Source organism: Mobula birostris, chromosome 4 (assembly GCF_030028105.1).
Source record: "Mobula birostris isolate sMobBir1 chromosome 4, sMobBir1.hap1, whole genome shotgun sequence".
NCBI classification, from domain to species: Eukaryota; Metazoa; Chordata; class Chondrichthyes; order Myliobatiformes; family Myliobatidae; genus Mobula; species Mobula birostris.
In genome coordinates this window covers 43,016,698-43,033,962 of record NC_092373.1, presented here as the reverse complement: position 1 = coordinate 43,033,962, position 17,265 = coordinate 43,016,698, and the positions used below count along the sequence as shown (strand labels likewise).

The following is a 17,265-nucleotide window of genomic DNA, read 5'->3' as shown; positions in this document are numbered from 1 at the left end:
ACCTCTCTGTTACCACTATTTGGGTTACAGAAATTCACACTTCCAGAATTCACAAAATATTACTGAAAAAATTTGAGATATAGAATAAAGTTCACTCTCATGGAATCCACGTGTGAAAAACAAATTAATTGAATTAGCATAAAATGTACCTTTTATCAATTGATGCTTATTAATATAGGCAAGGATAACATGGTTTGTTACAGTGAGTCTTGTTAATGATGTTTTTTTAGCAAAGCAATCTCCTCGTTGGGTTGTTGTTGCATGTATCTCATGACCATTCACTCAAAAACTTGTGCAAAAGCATTAAGCTTCAGGTTGAATGAAGATAGAAATGAGGTCACTTGAAGAGAAAAACTAATGATAGCACTGCCTATGAGAAACAAAACTGCCCAGTGATTTGATCAGTAGACCTGCTGGTCCACATTGTTTTTCCTGTACATATCTGATGAAAATGTTTAGTGGTAGAAACAAATGAAGATCATTTTCAAGATACTGGAAAAAAGATAAGGTGACACTTTGACTCAGAATGATACAAGATTAGCTGCCAAAGTGTTTTCCAAAAAGTAAGTCAAAAATTTATTGGGAAAAATACAGTAGATTCCAGTTAATTGGGACACATTGGGACCAATATATTTTGGCCCATTTAAGCAGTAGCTCTGATTAGCTGAAGTTCCATGGAAGTAGTTAAAAAGGTATAAAAAAGACAAATTACCAATTATCAGAGTAACAAATTCTGTATTTAAATTAAATACAGAACAAATTAGAACATTACCAATACCTCTACAGTACTATGAAACTGTATCAGTTCCTAATATTTATCACTAAAGGAATTCATCTGCGTCACGTTCTTTTGACTGTAAATGAACAAAATCAATGCAGGCACATAGTGCAGATAACGGACTGCCTTCAAACAATGCTTTTGATGATTGCATCCTCCAAATCTTCATTTTCATTGCAACATTCAAGGTGATTGTCGGTACCTTCAAATTTTTCATAGTTTCTAACTTGTTGAAGTAGTGAAATCATTTTATTTTCACTCCCTGCCATTTTTGTCATCTCCAAGCCTGAATGTTTGAAACTGCAGTGAGCAAAGCAGTTCTGAATTGTCTTACTGCTTATTTCTTACCAACTATCAGTGACAAAATAAACACCGCTTTTTGAGCACAAACACATGCAACAGACACTACTTAAAAACCATTAGACTCTAAGTACGGTGTAGTGTCTAATGGACGCACAAGTACTCGTGACTAATGTTGGTTAGAAGCTGTTTGGCCACAGTATCCTACCCCAATTAACCATCATTGTATCCCAAATAAATGAAGGGAATCCAAGCTATTTCCTCAATTAGTTTTTGTTCTTTATGAGTTGTCCCGAATAAGTGGTTGCCTCGATTAACTGATACTCCAATTAACCAGAATCCACTATATTGTCAAATAACAATTCCATTGCAAAATGGGTTGCTATAACATTCGACAGTTATCCAGCAACTCTGTGTTAGAACAGGTTTTATTGGGTGTTAATTCTGCACAATTCCATGGATGCCTTCTGGCAATCTGTCTGTGATCCTTTATAAAATATCCATCCATCAAGCATGCTGATTTTAATCAATGGAATGTGGCTGAATGTTTTTCTTATATTAATACCAATAACATTGGTTTCTTTTTGAGATGCAGTCTAGCACCAATTTCTGCTGCTACTGAAGATTACATCTAAAATATAGCTAAGAATTCGGTTAAACATATAGGACTACTGCAAAAGTTCAAAAAATTCTGAATATATTCCATTTTGATCAACTGCACTGTACATATAGGGCTTCATAAAAGTATGGAATCATAAAAGTATGGAATTCACTCTAAACGTGCTCTGATGCTGAATTCCCTGTGAAATTCAGTGGGAGAGACTTTAAGCAGCAGGCATAGTGAATAATACCTAACACAGATTGGATCTGCTACAGGCATTGGCTCTCCATTGATTCCAAAGGACAGGCATCATTGATGATGACTAGGGTGTTTGACAATTTACAGTTCTTACAATTTTTTTTAACTTGTATTTGAATGTACTTGTGCTTATTGATACCTGACAAAACTAAATGGTTAACAGTTCTAATTATGTCAACAGGTTTAGAATATTTCTGAATGTCAAAAACATTCACATGTTATAAATACACAACTCTGTTAGCTCTGACCATGTTAGGTTATGGAACTCAGTCAGGTGTCTCTGTTTTAGGTGGAACTTACTTTGGTTTCCCATTTTTTGCTCATTGGACCCCATGAAAGTGGAATGGTTGAGCCGCCTTTGAAATGCAGGTTCCCAATGGTGAGGGAGGTGAGATGCTGCATCAGGTTAGTCCAGACTTTCTTTGTTGGATAACAGATATCGGACACTGTCCCTTCCTCTCGTAAATTATAAACCCCTCCCTCTGCATTGGGTAAATCATAGGTACGGAAGAAACAGGAATAGGCAAGAGGTCCATTCTCTGTTCAGTCTGACTGTGGCTGGTCCACAGCTTCACTCACGTTACCTGCTTTTGATCATGTCCCATGATCACCCAGCATATGAAAAATCTATCAAATTCAGTCAATAACATATCACTTAATGCAGCATCCACACCATCTGGGGTAATGTTTCAGGTTTTCTTTAAGCTCCATGGAAAAAGCAGAGCCTGATTTCATACCTGAATGACCTGGCTCGAAGGTTGAAATTTCCTTGTTACAGATTTGTCCATCATATTAAAGTTTTACTGCTTTTATTCTTCTGGATCTCTGTTATTTGATAAACTGCAATATCTCTCAACATTCTAATTCATGGGAAAACAAGCAATTTGTGCAATTTCTCATATCCACTTCAAGCCCAGTGATTTTTATGAGTTTGTGGGGGAGCATACCCTGAGTTTTATAGTTACCATCGTCATGTTCAATTGCTCATTAAAATACCAACATATTATCCAATCAATTACAGAATGATGTTTAGTTACTCGACCATTACATGATTTATTGATGCTATTTACTTACAAACCCAATAAATCACAGAAACAAGGTTTGGGATGGTATAGTAATAGAACTGAATATTATGTTTAAGTACAATTTGGATAAAAGATCTGTTGGGGTATAAAAATAAGACCTGACCCAAACTATTAATTTTCACATCCCCAACCCAGTCCAACTAAAACTGTTCTTGACTAATAGTGATACCTCTACACCTCCTGATCTGTATGAGGCTCAAACAGCTAATATATTAATCCTAAATCACCCAACTATATGCTGGTTATATTTTACCAAAAAAAATCACCCTGACTTGGTAGGAAAATAATGTGTAGAGAGCTGTGCCAGGCCACCACAGCCAAACCTGACTCGATGCCAGCTCTCATTGTGTTCACATTGGGTAGTCAGACTCCAGTCTGGATGATAAAATTAAAATATCCTACTGATAAGCTCTAAATGTGGTAATCTTCATGTATTTAATACTGACAAAGGACATTGCAACTGGCTGCTTATTAGAACCACATCTGAACTGCAAGCAGGTGAATGTTCTTGTGTTGGTATACTTTGAAGAAACCTGGGCAATAGTTAACCAAACAAATCAACGATTGTAATAACTTAAGATACAGTCTAATGATTTTCACATGCTGCTTTTTGTCCTTGGGAATTTGACTGCACTTAGAATTATTTTTGCACCCACTGACTGGTAGCCAAGTGTTTCGCAGGTTGGCTGATTTATATATCCATTAGATTGGCAAAATTACTGTGCAAAATGGGAACAAAATGGGAAAGTGGAGCACAGTTATTGAAAATATAATTCAACCAGGAAGCTCAACAACAAACTAAGTGCAATCAGGCAGAGAGCCTGCCTCTCTCTGGGCTGAGGGGAGTTTAGTGATGATGGATGTTTTTGACTTGTGATTCTTCATGAAGCCTGCCAAGCACTCCCATCGGCATTTGCTAACTTAGACCATCTCAAAACCCTTCCCTTACTTTAACAGGCTAAGGCCTCCATGACTACAGCTCTCTCAGTTATGTAGCCTTTGGCTTTTTATTCATTTTTTCTGCATGGTTGGGGAAAAGAGTCAGATCGGTGGGGGATTGTTCTGGGAGGAGAAAATAAACAGGTTGGGCCTTATTAGGGTTTATAGGAGGAAAGGATAATTTCCCTGAAAAGTACAAAACTCTTAACACATGCAGGAATGTTTTCTCTGGGTGGTGCTGAGGTAAAAGATCAGCCATGACTTCAGTGAATGATGGAGAAGACACACTCCTGCCACTATTGCTTAGAACATCGAACTTAGAACCATACATCACACTACAGTTCCTTTGGTCCATAATGTTTAAACTCAATCCAAGATCAATCCAGTGTTCTCACTCCTGTACAGTCCTCCATTTTTCTTCCCACCATGTGCCTGTCTACGAGTCTCTTAAATGTCACTAATGTATCTACCTTAACTACCCCTGGTGGCATGAACCATGCACCAACAACTCTCCATGTAAAAAGAAAACATTACCTTTGACATTACCCCTGCCCCGCCCCATACTTTCCTCCAATCGCTTTAAAGATATGCCCTCTCATATTAGCCATTTCTGCCCTGGACGAAAGGCACTGGCTGTCCCCTCTATCAATGCCTCTGATCATCTTCTACACCTGTATCAAGTCAACTCTCATCCTCCTTTCCTTCAGAGAAAAGTACAAGTTTATTTTCTTTGTTACAAGAAGAATTAGGGCAGAATGATTGTTAGCAGCAGGATTCTAAAGGAAAGTGTAATTAATTTTGAGGTATATAAGGGAAACATGAATCTGAGTCACTTTATGCTTGCCATGAAGCTCCATGTAGAAACAATTCCCACATGTATTAATGTCTTCCCCACCTTCAGCACTACTTCACCACCCAACTGGTCCAACCCCAACCTTAAATTTCAGAAAAAAGGGAAATAGGAAGTCTTTGATTGATGTAATATAATTTCACAATCTCAGAACATCTGTGATCAACTGAGTTATTTTTTAAGTGTGGTCACATTACAATCTTGGAAAAATGGCAGCCAACGGATAAACTGCGAGAACTCATTGGTGAGGTTCAATCTGTTAAGTAACCCAATTATGTTCTGGAGATGTTGAAGATTGAATTGAATTGACTTTATTTCTTGCATCCTTCACACACATGAGGAGTAAAAATCTTTATGTTATGTTTCTGTCTAAATGTGCAATCATAGTCATTCATAATAATTTGTAATATATAGAACGGTCAATGTAACATAGAATACACTCAGCAGCAGCTGGAATAGATTGTGGTTGGGGTGACTTGGGGCCCCCCAATGATCCTACAGGGCCTTTTTACACATCTGTCTTTGTAAATGTCCTGAATCATGGGAAGTTCACAACTACAGATGTGCTGGGCTATCTGCATCACTCTCTGCAGAATTGTGCGATTAAGGGAGGTACAGCTCCCATCCCAGGCACGTATGGTTCCCAGATGAAATATTGATCAGGACATTAGGAATAACCCCGATTCTCTTCAAAACAAGTGATGCATGTGCATTCATGGTTTCTACCACACATGGCACGTGATCTCTAAAGTATGATATTCTGGTCAGAAAGATTTAACGAGCACTGGATTGATCCTCACTAATACGAGTTCCTGCAGTCTACCTGTTTCTCTGTCAGCCTTGTTTAGCTCATCTTGTGCATTGCTTGCTTTTATAAACCCAGACATTGGTTTAGAATCTTTTACCTAAAGTAAGAAGGATGAATGAGGATGTGATTCTCAATAATTCAGTACACATGGAGGACGATGGTGTGTGTTTGTGTGTCCCAATTTATAATATTAATCATCAATAATTCCCACTTGGCCATAATGTGCTTTGGAATGTCCTGAGGTTGCCAATGTAAATGTTTTTTCTTGCTTGCTTCAGACTACATGATTGGCAGAGAATGGGGTGGTGAGGATATGGTAGAAACCAAGGCAATGGTACTCGATTACTTGGAATTGGTGGTGACGCAGGAATCTTGGGGGTTCATCCAGCGAGTAAGTCTATGGAATACTGTCTGTACGCAGCCTATGAGAACGAACAGGAAAGTACAGAAATTCATTCCAGGTTTACAAAGGGAGAGCACGAGAGAAAGAAAAGGGTCTCGTGCGGCAGTGGCAGACCATGCTTCAAAGAATTAAAAAAATGGATCAGCTCAGTGATAATTTACTTCTTTGGAATTGATTTTCAGTTTTTAATCGGTAGATTGGTAAATAATATTGAGGATTAACTGCTTGGTTATGATGTTAAGGTTTTGGGGCAGGACATATTATTCCAGTTTTACCACTTGGAGAGCAGCAGTATTTAAATGGAAGAGATGAGAAAAATGGAAAATAAAGTCTGATTGAAATACTTCACAAATCACAACCAATGGGGCATTATAAAGTACCTGATGGACAAGCAGTTAAATGTAATCACTTATTTCAGGGCTTTCAATATGAGGGAACTGCCCATGATTGATGTCCACCAAAAGTGAAACAAATTGTAAACTTATTTTAATGTATGGGCCTGCTTTTAGAAGAACAAGATACGTCAAAATAGGCTGAATTTTGGGATTAGTCACCTAAAATTCCATTTCAATTGTCGTTACATCTTTAGAAAGTAGTGTTGGAACTTGTGACTATGATTACCTTAGACCATAAGACATAGGAACAGAATTAGGCCATTTGGCCCATCGAGTCTGCTTCGCCATTCAATCATGGCTGATCCCTTTCTCCCCTCCTCAGCCTTCTCCCTGTAACCTTTGATACCATGTCCAATCAAGAACCTATCAAGCTCTGCCTTATATACACTCAATGATCTGGCCTCCACAGCTACCTGTGGTAACAAATTCCACAAATTCACCACCTCTGGCTAAAGAAATTTCTCTGCATCTGTTTTAAATGGATGCCCCTCTATCCAGAGGCTGTGCCCTCTTGACCTAAACTGCCCCACTGTGGGAAACATCCTTTCCACGTTTACTCTGTTTAGGCATTTCAATATTCGTAAGGTTTCAATGAGATCCTCCTTCATCCTTCTAAATTCCAGAGTCATCAAACGTTTCTCATATGATAACCATTTCATTCCCTGAATCATCCTTGTGAACCTCCTCTGAACCCTCTCCAAAGCCAGCACATCTTTTTAGATGAGCAGCCCAAAGCTGTTCACAATACTTGAGGTGAGGCCTCACGAATGCCTTATAAAGCCTCAGCATCTAGAAATGAATACTAACATTGCATTGCCTTCCTCACCACCAACTCAACCTGCAATTTAACCTTTAGGGTGTTCTGCACAAGGATTCCCAAGTCCCTTTGCATCGTAGATCTTTGAATTTTCTCCCCATTTAGAAAATGATCTGCACATTTATTTCTACTATCAAAGTGCATGATCATGCATTTTCCAACATTGTATTTTATTTGCCACTTTCTTGCCCATTCTTCTAAATCTGTCTAAGACCGTCTGCAGCCTACCTGTTTCCTCAACACTACCTGCCCCTCCACCATTCTTCGTATCATCTGCAAACTTGGCAACAAAGCCATCTATTCTATTATCTAAATAATTGATATACAGCATAAAAAGAAGCGGTCCCAACACCAACCCCTGCGGAACACCATTAGTTGCTAGCAGCCAACCAAATAAGGATCCTTTTATTCCCACTTGCTGCCTCCTATCAATCACCAATGCTCTAACCATGCAGTAACTTTCCTGAAATATCATGGGCTTTTAACTTGGCCTCATGTGTGGTACTTTGTCAAAGGCCTTCTTAAAGTCCAAATATACCACATCCACTGCATCCTCTTTATCTCTCCTACTTGTGATCACCTCAAAGAATTCCAACAGCTTTGTCAGGCAAAATTTCCCCTTAAGGAAACCATGCTGACTTTATCCTATCTTGTCCTGTGTCACTAAGCACTCCATAACCTCATCCTTAACAATAGACTCCAATCTCCTCCCAACCAGAGGTCAGGCTAACTGGTCTATAATTTCCTTCCTGTTGCCTTGCTTCATTTTTAGAGTCGAGTGATATTTGCAATTTTCCTGTCCTCTGGCACCAGGCCAGAGTCCAATGATTTTAGGAAGTTCATTACTAATGCCTCCGCAATCTCTACTGCTACCTCTTTCAGAACCCTAGGGTACAGTTCATCTGGTCACAGTGACTTTATGTACCCTTAGGTCTTTCAGCTTTCTGAGCACCTTTTCTGTTGTAATAGTAACTGCACTCACATCTCTTCCCTCACACCTTTCAACATCTGGTGCAATATTAGCAGTGAAGACTGATGTAAAATACTCATTTAGTTCATCTGCCATCTCCTTGGCCCTGATTATTATTTCTCCGGCCTCATTTTCTAGCGGTCCTGTTCCACTCTCATCTTTTATTTTTTACATACTTGAAAAAGCTTTTACTGTCCATTTTGATATTGTTTGATAGCTTGCTTTCATATTTCATCTTTTCTCTCCCGATCATTCTTTAAATTGCTCTCTGTAGGTTTTTAAAAGCATCCCAATCCTTTATCTTCCACTAATTTTTGCTTTGTTGTATGGCTCTCTTTTGCTTTTACATTAGCTTTGACTTCCTTTGTTAGCCACGGTTGTACTATTTTGCCATTTGAAGATTCCTTTGTTTTTGGAATACATCTATCCTGCACCTTCATTTTTCAGGCATAGCACAGGTAGCAATCCAGAAATTACTACCCTGGAGGTCCTGCTTCTTAGCTTTCAGCCAGCTCTCTAAATTTTCTCTTCAGGACCTCTTTGCTTTTCCTTCCTATGTCACTGGTACCAATACCTATCAAAACATCTGGCTGCCCTCCCCTCCACTCCAAAATCCTGTGGATGAGATCCGAGATGTCCCTGCCCCAGGCATCTGGGAGCCAACATACCATTTGGATGTCCCATTCACGTCCACAGGAACTCCTTTTGGGGGAGGGGGGCAGGTAACTAGTAAAGTATAAGAAAACCAAAATACAGAAATATATTAGAAATTGATTTTTTGGATCACTGACTCTTTTGACCTATGATCTAGAACCAGGAATTTTTTTTCTTTAAATATTTCCAGCATTCCTTGTCCTCCAATTGAAAGCATCCTAAACCAAAACACAAAGCATGTTCACCTTCAGCAGCATCACATTTATTTGCAGTTAGTAGTATACATAAGGCACAAAAAATTATCTTTGATTCTTAGTGAAGAGACCCGCCATTGGTTGAGGTTGACCGTGGATGTTGTGTTCTAGCTGTCTACATTCAGTTGATACCTACAACAGTATACATGCCAGGGCAATACAAATGGAGATCAAGCTGTTGACTCTTAGTAGAAATATATTTTAGTGCATGGAGATATTAGCAGAGAAGTAATTAGTTAATGTGTTTACTCCATTGCATTTTTGTCTCTAGGAGAAAATACTTTGTTATAGCATACTCTGACTTCGAGACACAAAGGTATTAAAAATTCAACATTAAATCACACTGGCATATAGAAATTGCTCAGTGAAACCATTATTCAATTTTCCTTTGAGATATTTTCAAATATTCTGGAAACATATTTAAGTACTGTTTTATACAAGAGGGGACTGTGTCAAAGATTAAAATGTATTCCAATCCAGAAACATCCATTTAGCTACTTAAAACTAATAAATCTGTACATATTTACAAAATATAAAACTCCTCCACTGTATCGCATTAATTAAGTAGATTATGTTTTAGTACCAGTAAGTGACATTTACCCAGACAATCATGTTGTGATGATGTACACCAGGAATGGAAATGGATCACTGCAAATGCTTTTAACCCACAGGAAAGAACACCATGTGCTGTAATTGGTGTGGAAGCAACAGAATTTACATTTCAGATACCTTATCATTGGAATTAACAGCACATAGGGGGGCAGAATATAAATAGTAGATTCATGCATATTAACTTATACCTGATGAGTTCTTAAAATAGGCGGTCAGGAGGAGCCAAATATTTTCTCACACAAAGCAGGCAACCATATTGTTTCCTTTCTCCTTCCTGCTCTGGAAAGACTAAAGTTCCTAAGTTTGATACTTTTCAGTGAACTCAGCACTAAAAAAAAGTGTTTAATTTACTGACAAGTGCTTTTTAAGTAATTCATAATATCCTGAAGGTAAATATGCACAATATACCTATGCTGCGCCTTAACAGAAACCAACTAACATACAGATTTCATGAACTCTTTTCCTTTATTAAAAAAAACATAAGAAACACAAAAGGAATAAATTACTTGGCCCCTTGCATCCGTACAATAACATCATAGCTAATCTTTTACCTTAGCGCCATTTTCCTGTACTAATTCCATATATACCTAATATCAAACAACCTATCAATCTTTGCCTTGAAAATATTCAGCTCTTCAGCAGAAACTTCTTAGAGTCTTCAGCTTCTGGATGCAGATATTTTTTCTCATACTAGTCCTTCATGACTTTTTTTTTTAAGACTTAACAACTTGTTTCCAAAGAGCCCAGCAAGCAGAAACAGTATTCCTGAATCTAGCTAGTCAAACTTAACAAGAATATTGTATGTTTCATCAAGGTATTTTCGCCCGCAGAATGCTGCTCACTGGATGTTTTTTGTTGTTTGCACCGTTCTCTGTAAACTTTAGAAACCGTTGTGCATGAAAATCCTAGGAAATCAGCAGTTTCTGAGATACTCAAACTACGCTCCCCACCACCCCCCCCCCCACCCCATCTGGCACTAACAATCATTCCATGGTCAAAATCACTTTTCTTAGATCACGTTTCTTCCCCTTTCTGATGTTTGATCAAAACAACTGAACCTTTTGACCATGTCTGCAAGCTTTTATGCATAGAGTTGCTGCCACACGATTGGCTGATTAGGTATTTGCATTAACGAGCAGGTGTATATTTCAATATTGGAACATATTTGAACTATTTCAAATGGCCAGCTTAAGGTTAACAGGATAGCTATATCTATTTGGGAACTTATATAATACTCAGAGGTCATAATCACAATTGCTTCCAAGCCACACGTTGATTATCATTCACCATGGGTTTATACGACCCCATAGAATTAAAACTTGTCAAAATGTATAAACGTGTATGTTTTTGAGGTTTGACTCTTCTCATTCATACAACTCCAGATAAATAATTAACTTCTGTCAAATTCAATCAAAAGCAACCTATGTGAGTCGTAGCATTGACAGTGTTAAAGGTGGGTAAATACTGGACATTAAAACTGAGTAACTGTAAAAAGAGACTGACAGTTTTCACTTTCATAACCTTGAGGTACCAAAGTTAGAAGTGGCATATCTGTGGCCAACCTGACTGAAAATGAACTGAGACAAATTAGGAGTTAAACTGGAACTTGACCATTTTACACTTGTGCAATTAGAGAAACCCATCGTGTCAGGATAAATATTTAAAACATGTAGACTGTAACCTGGGCAGTTACTCAAAAATTTATGCTTTTATCATCAAGTCACTTCTCTATATGTGTCAGAAGATTCCATTATAAGTACAATTCATCACTTTGTCACCCTATTCTACCTGACCATTTACAATATACCACTGATCTCTTGCATTAGGGTTCAAGTTACCTTCAATGCTGTAAATTTTTCATGTATGCTTAAGATACTGTATTAGCGTGAGCGCTTTAACACGCCAGAAAAGACTGCAATACAAATCCAGTCAATGGTTTTACAAAGTACGAATAGAATTTCTTAGCCATTAAAAACTCATGCATTCTGTTAATGACTGAACACTAAAGCTACCGATGAGTGTGGTACCATGACACAGCAAGAGGAGTCGTTGCCTAACAGTGCCAGAGGATCCCGACCTTGGTACGATTCTGTGCCGGCTTGCGTGATCTGTGATCGTAAGTGTTCCGGTCTCCTCCCACATCCCAAAGACGTGGTATACAAGGCTAATTCGCAATGATAAATCTCCCCTAGTGTCCAGCTGACTGATAGCATCTAGGGAGAGCTCATGAGAATTTGAAAAATGGGATTAAAATAAAATTAATGAAAATAAGTGGTTGATGCTCCATGAGGACTCAGTGCGCTTAAGGTCTGGTCTCTATGCTCTATCTATGACTCTGGATTATAGATCAAATGAGGTTGTATTGTTTAATTTTCTGAAGTGTGCACCTATCAATAATTCAGTTGTTTGGATATTAATGATGAAATAAACATTCTTAAGGAAACTTGTAGAATTTTTTAAAATTAAGCCGCTTGTTATTGAGATTGGCGAGCATTGATTTTTACATGAGAACCAGTCTTCAGGTATCATTTAATTCTTCCTGAAATAAGGGCATGATTTTGAGTATGAAAGACTGTCATAGAATATTGTAATAAAATGTTGAATTATGATGCTTCAAAAAGTCAATTAAAATACTTCTGCATGCTCACTGCAGAATATCTGCTCCGGTATTAATATCCCAGCAACTGAATTATTAACGTGTATACAACTCTGAAACTAAACAAGATAACCTGAGGCAAAGATCAAGATCAATAACTTGTACAGTGACATTAGCATTAATTCTCAATTGTCTTCTGTGTTAGCATCAAAATGATAGGCACTTGCGGGTAACTTATTAAAATTAATGTGCTAAGGGGCTCCTGTTTAATAATGATGGGATAGAATATAAATACTAAATGCATTTTTTTGTTCAGCAAGAATCCCGTATCTTCATAGGGCATGCAGGATCATTTAAAATAGATATACCATTTTCATTTACATTTTCTTCTAACCTAGGAGATATATTTTGAACTAAGTGTGAACTCATAGATTCATGTAAAGCTGAACTTTTAGAAAAACTGTCACTTTAAATATTTGAAGAACACGCCAGCTTTGATTTCCAAGTACAGCTCATTCAGAAAATAAAATCAAAAATGCCAAATGTAGACAATAGGAAATTTACTTAAAATTGCTGCAGCCATGGAGCTTTTCTATAAGAACAATTGCTTGTTGCATTGATCATTATTAGTGTTCAGGACTGTGCAGTATGCACTATTTTTGATGTTTTACTATAGCTTTGTATATAGTGATTCCTAGACTATTATTTCAGATCATTTTACAAACATATATATTTTAACACCTAGTTATGAGATTTTGGAAGTTAGATTAATATATTCTTTCCTTTTGCTCTCTTTTTTTTGGGTTGGAGAGAATCCATGATTTGCCAGTGGGAGATTCCATAAAAATTAGTGTTACAATAGCTGACTACAAACAACCACAACAACTGTTGGGAGTTTTTCCTTTAACAGAACACAGTCCCAGAGTATCCAAAGCCAATCTACTTTGGATTAAACAAGCCACGTTCTTGGTTCTAAAAGCCTTAGAAACTTAGGGTCAACTAACATGGCTCTCATAACAACAGGATGCATCTAACAGAAATATAGTTGGTAGTAATTTCTCAATTCATAAACCAGAGCTCACAGCAGGATTAGATACAATTCAATAGACATGCTGTGTCTGTATCACCTTTTTTGCCAGAGTAATCTAAAACTAAACCCAGAGCTCTGCTCTTTCTAGTAGATTCACTTTGCTTCAAATATTTATCCACACTTAAAATATGCAATGGTCCAGAGCTCAATTATTCCCTTTATAAAATCAGTCCATGCTTGAACCTCTTCCTGAATAAGCAATTCGTATTTTAAATCTCAGCAACGATCTTAAATTAATGAGCCTTCAGAACAGAATCCCCTGCCGGGAAAGGGATTTTTCTCCATTCATCAGCTCACTGGTTCCATTGATGGACAACTGAGGGCTTTTTGGAGATTAACCTACACCACACATTTTTATTGTGCAAAAGTCAAGAAGCAAAGTCATTACTGATAAATGTAAACAAAAAGTGTCTTTTTGTAACTGAAAGAGAACCTGCAGTAAGCATAGAGCATAAAAATTAAATATACGTAGTCATAAATCTGCTCTTTTATTCATTGGCTACAGTTTAATCAATCTGTTCTGATGACTTCATGATACAAGATGCAAAAAAAAATCTACAATATGCCCAAAACTACATTTTTTTTCTTTAAGAAGCTATGAACAGCAAATGCAAACATAAAAATCAGGAGCAGGAATAGGTGACTTGACTCTGCTCTGCCATTTAATAAGATCATGGCTGATCTGATGTAACCACATCATGACTGTTGTGGCAGCCACCGAAACAACAGTGACCCCCCACCCCACCGAAGAAGTCAGCTTCCTGTATTTTTATTTGATCCTCAATAATTATTTTTAGCACCTCCATTTTGGCACATCCCAATATATCAAAACAAAAGTGGAAAATGCTGGAAATACTCAGGACAACCAGTACTTCTCCTTTCTCCTCAGCCATGGCTTTCCCTTTACCAAACCAGCAAGGTTCTCAAACATTTCTGTCCCTCTCACACCCATCTGTCCACAATCACGATTCTCCAACTTAAAACTTGTTTGCCCCCTTCAGTGCACTCCAGCCCTTTTACGCCTCACTTCTTGCCGTCCAGAACCCAAACACGTTTTTACATTTACTATACTGCATTCCATTCACTCTTCTCTGTAATGGGGAACCAGAAGATATCTGCTTTGCAGAAATCCTCCATCCAGTTTGCAAAGATAAGCCTGAACTTCCTGTTTTAATTCTCTATCCCACATGCACTCAGATCTGTGTTTTGGTCTTCATCACTGTCTCAACAAAGACCAATGTAAGCTTGAGAAATAGCAACACACACACACACACACACACACACAATGCTTTCCAGCATATTGTGTGTGCTGCTCTCGATTTCCAGCATCTGCAGATTTTCTCATGTTTGCCACATCTTTTGAACCATCTGAACTACATACTGAATTCAACAATTCCAGATGCTCAGACATTCCAGTACTGTGTATCTCACGTACACAGCATTTGTTTTCACCCTCCTTTTGGTACCTTCACTAGACACACCTTTAAAAACTCATTTTTACTGCCATCCTTTGGCTCACACAACCACTTATGTCATTTAGTCTTTTGTCCTCTCCACCCCTCTTCATTTTCTTTGCAACTGTATCTAATTCCATTTCTAACTTTTCACAATTATGATGAAAGACTATTGACTGGAAACGTTAACTTGATCTGTATGAATGGAATGCAAGACAAGCTTTTCACTTATCTCAGTACTTTTGACAATGATAAACCAATAGCTACAACTTCATTACTCTCTTCACACAGATGCTGCTTGGAATGATGAACATTTCCAGGATGGCTGTGTTTCTCAAAAAAATTTACGCTATTTGCTTGATATATCAAAAAAGATCAGGAGGTACAATAAATTTGCATGCCCATTTATAACAATTAAACTTAGTATGCTCTGTTAAACAATTCTCCCTAAAATCCTGGAAAAGCACTGTATAACAGGTAGGCTAATTGGTATTTACAGCTTTATTTTACTATTGGTTAAACTGCAATCTCAATCTTCGCTGTGATAATTCTAAACCTATTGCTCTGATGATACAGAACTAGAAAAACTAAACCAACAGATCAGAGAGTATAATTTACACCTCAAGTGACCAAGAAAACGTTGTCTAAAAGTTTAGAGATTATTAAAAAAAGCCCTCAAAATGTCACGGTTAAAAACGTAAACCAAGTGGCATTGTCTTTAACTCTAGGATCCACTTTTCTCACTGCAAACTATTTTAACTATATGTTTTGAGGATATACTTTGTCTTTGACCATTTTTCAACGACGTATAGCATTACCCATGTTGAAATGTTTCAATTACAATTTGTGAAGAAAAAAAAAACACAATTTCAGAATACAGGAAGATATCTATCTGTAAATTTAGCAATAATCCAATTGAAAATATCAGATTATTGCTGCAAAGATCAAGTATTTCTTCTGATTAAACTAAAATTTAAGTTGTTCATATCTGATGGAAGAAATTGGTGGAGATCTTTTAGTAGTTTCAATATTTTCATGATACATTATGGAAGCACAACATAACTCGTTAGAAGTAACTCATATTTGATGTACGTTTTAAGAACTTTTTTTTTAGAAGAACTCCTGTGAGGTTTCTTCAAATCTAGAAGAGCTGATTGTGCTGATGGATACAGTGGATTTCACCTTTGCCACTGTATGCAGAGGAAGAAAGTGAACTACTAATAGCAATGCCAGATGCATGAACATCAATCCCTTTGTTCATTTTCAGCAATTTGGATCTATAGCAGTGGTTCCAGACTGTGGTCTACAGACCCCTTGCTTAATGGTATTGGTCCATGGCAATAAAAAAGGTTAGAAAACCCTGATCTAAAATATCAGAAAGTTTCCAAGCTTGCACTTTTACTAGCAGCAACACTCTCTTCGTAACCACCACAATCAATAGTATAAAATGCAATATCTAAAGATCAATACTGGTGACTGCACTAATTCCATGAATTAACATAGTAGGTCCCAGGTCCCTGGTCAAGATATCAAGCTGCTCTAGGTATCTTTCATGTAGAGTAATGTCTGCGGGAGGCCGTGGTAGGTATAGAAAGCGGATTGCAGGATGGGTGTCCTGCTCTAAAATCATCTTATTTACAGCTATCAGATAGTCGTTTGAGATTTTCATTGCATTAGTCGGGAAATTATTTACAAAATTACCCTCTTCTTGACCTACTTGAGGCATCTGTTTGTGCCAATGTAATGCAGCAACATCATCCCAATGCAGGGTTTTAATTGAACCTTTAATACGTAGCTGACCTAAAAGCAGTTTTAATTTTTTCTCATGCTCTCCAGCACTGTTCCCAGATTCAACACACAAAAAGATACGTAGTTTGGCTGTCCTCCAGGAACGTACCATGTTAAGAATACATGCCATTTGTAACAGAAACAAACTGCAAGTATCTACATAATTAGCACTGTCAGGACGTAGTGGATTGAGTGGCCACACATCAATGGAGACTTCGTAATTCTTGCGGTTGAACAGATCAGTTTTGTTTAGCTGGTTGAAGTATCGGGCCAAGCAAACATTTTTTAACATTTTAATGGAATCGGAGATAATGCCCACATACTCTTTGCCTGACAGTGCCTTGGGAGAGGAGCGATGTCTGACTGCAGAGAAATGTGGCAGTAGGCTGGAATTATCATCACTGTTGATAGAAGAATTATCTGAAAATGCTGGAATTTGTTGTAAGCCATCCTCGGGAACACAGTCATCATAGAAACCCAGGATAAGAGTATTGGGTCTCATTCCACCTAAAAAAAAAACAAGGCAGTATAAAGACAGGTTCTTAATACCCTAAGATGAAAATGTCAACGCAGGTTTGCCTTTACTGATTATCCAAGAATAAAACAATTGCTA

The 17,265-nt window shown here is 37.6% G+C and overlaps 1 protein-coding gene across 1 annotated transcript in view; it reads right to left on the bottom strand.

Annotated features, from left to right (window-relative positions):
* Positions 1–13,875: 13,875 nt before the first annotated feature.
* Positions 13,876–17,265, bottom strand: part of LOC140196302 (solute carrier family 12 member 9) — a 131,754-nt gene continuing 128,364 nt past the window's right edge. Inside the window, exon 13 of the mRNA XM_072255273.1 lies at positions 13,876–17,159. Within this exon, the coding sequence (XP_072111374.1) occupies positions 16,321–17,159 (839 nt within the window). The 3' untranslated portion in view covers positions 13,876–16,320. The remainder of the gene's footprint in view (positions 17,160–17,265) is intronic.